The 2,500-nt window shown below is 56.6% G+C and overlaps 1 protein-coding gene across 1 annotated transcript in view; it reads right to left on the bottom strand.

Annotated features, from left to right (window-relative positions):
* The window catches only part of ETH_00022865 (uncharacterized protein), a gene marked incomplete at both ends in the record, with an annotated part of 1,579 nt that extends 791 nt beyond the window's left edge, over positions 1–788 (bottom strand). Inside the window, one exon of the mRNA XM_013378894.1 lies at positions 1–788. This exon is cut by the window's left edge and continues 394 nt beyond it. Within this exon, the coding sequence (XP_013234348.1) occupies positions 1–788 (788 nt within the window).
* Between the last annotated feature and the right edge of the window lie 1,712 nt (positions 789–2,500).

Genomic DNA, 2,500 nt, shown 5'->3' with positions numbered 1-2,500 from the left:
GCCTCAATCTTCTGCTGCTTCTCTATCATGTCTCGCAGCTGCACAACCGCCTGGCCCAGTGGCATCTGCTGCTGCTGCTTCAGCTGCTGCTGCTGCTTCAGCTGCTGCTGCTGCTGCTGCTGCTGCTGCTCCAGCTGCTGCAGCTGCTGCTGCTGCTGCTCCAGCAGGACCTGCTGCTGCTGCAGCTGCTGCTGCAGTGCCTGTACCTGCTGCAGCTGCTGCTGCAGCTCGTGGCTAGAGGGCTGCTGCCACTGCTCATGCTGCTGCTGCACCTGCTGCAGCTGCTCCTCTAGCTGTTTTACTTGCCATAGCTGCTGCTCCTGCTGCAGCTGCAGCAGCTTCGACAGCTGCTCCTGCTGCTGCTCCTGTTGAGTTTGCTGCAGTTGCAGCGGCGGCAACTCAGACAGTTCCTGCTGCTGGTGCTGCTGCTGCTGCTGCTGCACCTGCTGCTGCTGCTGCTCATCCGGAACTCCTGCTGCAGCAACATCGCCGGAAGATACTGAGTTGCTGACCGTTGCAGCGGCCGTTGATGGCTCTGCTGCTGCTGCTGCTGCTGCTGCTGCTGGTTCTGCTGCTGCTGCTGCTGCTCCTGCTGCTGCTGCTGCTGCTGCTGGAGCCCCGATTTCAGGAAGGGTTCCCTGGCTGTGCTGCTGCTGCTGCACACCCTGGACTTCATCAGCTGCTGCTGCTGCTGCAGTCGAGAGAGTCCCCAGAAGGGCTTCCCCCAGAAGCAACAGCAGCAGCAGCAGCAGCTGCTGCTGCTGCTGCTGCCGGTGGTGCTGCCGCATAATCCAGCGAGCAGCAGCAGCACCGAAACTTCAGAAGCCAGAAAAATGCTAAAGTCTGCAGATGAACCCCAAACCCCAAACCCTAAACCCTAAACCCTAAACCCTAAACCCTAAACCCTTCCTGTGTAGAAGGGCTGGCGAGCCTCAAGTTGGCTTCGGCGTGCGAGCGAAGGGATGCCCATGTCAAGCTAGAAACTCTAAACCCTAAACCCTAAACCCTAAACCGTAAACCCTAAACCCTAAACCCCAAGCCAAGGCCGCAGTTTCGCCTCTTTTAGCTCCTTCTTTACTAGCCTGAGAAACCGCCGCTGGGGGCGTCCCCAAGCCCCAAAGCCCAAACTCTAAACCCTAAACCCTAAATACTAAACCGTAAGCCCGAAACCCTCAACCCTAAACCCTAAACCCTAAACCCTAAATCTAAAACCCTAAATAAATTAACCGCGTTTCACTTTAAAAAATAATAAAGACCTGCAATGAGCAGGCAAGCCTCCCTAGACCCTAAACCCTAGAGCACTGGCCCACTGAACCCGAAACTCTAAACCCTAAGCCCTAAACCCTAAACCCTCAGCTAAACCCTCAGCGCTACACGATTTTGGGAATACCCTAGAGATCCTTGGGGTTTAGAAAAGTAATTAAAAGCTTCATAGTTTGGGACTAAAGCCACTGTGGGGCCCGCAGCAGCAGCAGCAGCAGCAGCAGCGACTGTGCTGCAGCAGCAGTACAACCGAAGCTACAGCAGCAGCAACTATGCTGCAGCAGCTGCGCAACAGATGCTGCAGCAGCAACAGCAGCAGTGCTGCAGCAGCACATAGAATGCCGTTACCGCTGCAGCCTCCGCCAACACAGCAGCGCGAACAGCTGCTGCTGCTGCTGCTATTGCAGCAATGCAGAAGGAGGAGCTCTGATGCTCGCTGCAGCGCTACATTGCAAACCCTAAACCCTAAACCCTAAACCCTCCAAATAAGGCCTAGGGAAGAGTAATGAAGGGCGAAGAAGAACTGGTGTATGATAGAGGGACCTGCAGATACACCCCAGCGCAAGCAACCTGCTGCAGCTGCTGCAGCAGCAGCAGCAACAGCAGCGGGTGTTGCTGCTGCAGCGGCAGCAACAACCATGGCAGCAGCAAAGCCAGCAACAACAGCAACAATTGCAGCAACTGCCGTAGTAACGGCGGCAGCTGCTGCAGCCGCAGCAACAGCAACAGTAGCAGCTTGACCAGCAGCAGCAGCTGCTGCTGCTGGTCAAACTGCTACTGTTGCAGCAGCAGCAGCAAGAGCAACAGCAGCAGCAGCAGCAGCTTGCTGACTTCCGCGAGGCACTGCTGCTGCAGGGCCTTCTCTGAGGGCCCCACATCGCCTCCGCAACTCTTATAGCGCTGAACTACCTGCAGCAGCAGCAGCAGCAGCAGCACAAGCAGCAGCAGCAGCATATGCAGCAGCAGCAGCGTTATAGGCAGCAGTAGCAGCACCATAGGGACCCGCAGCAGCGGCAGCAGCTCAAGCAGCAGCAGCAGCAGCAGTGCGCTGAACACTCATGCCGAAGCTCTCAACCCCTAAACCCTAAACCCTAAACCCTAAACCCTCACGGCTTTCGCCAGTTTCTTCCAGTGCATGCGTTTTTGGGGCTGCTGCAGCAAAACAGCATTTGCTGCTTCCAGCCAGTTGAAACTTGAGGGGGAAGGGGCCTGCTTGAAGCGCTTCTGCTTCTGCTGC

This window comes from Eimeria tenella, genomic scaffold (assembly GCF_000499545.2).
Source record: "Eimeria tenella Houghton genomic scaffold, Eth_scaff1135, whole genome shotgun sequence".
Classification (NCBI taxonomy): domain Eukaryota; phylum Apicomplexa; class Conoidasida; order Eucoccidiorida; family Eimeriidae; genus Eimeria; species Eimeria tenella.
This window is presented reverse-complemented; position numbering and strand designations above follow the sequence as displayed.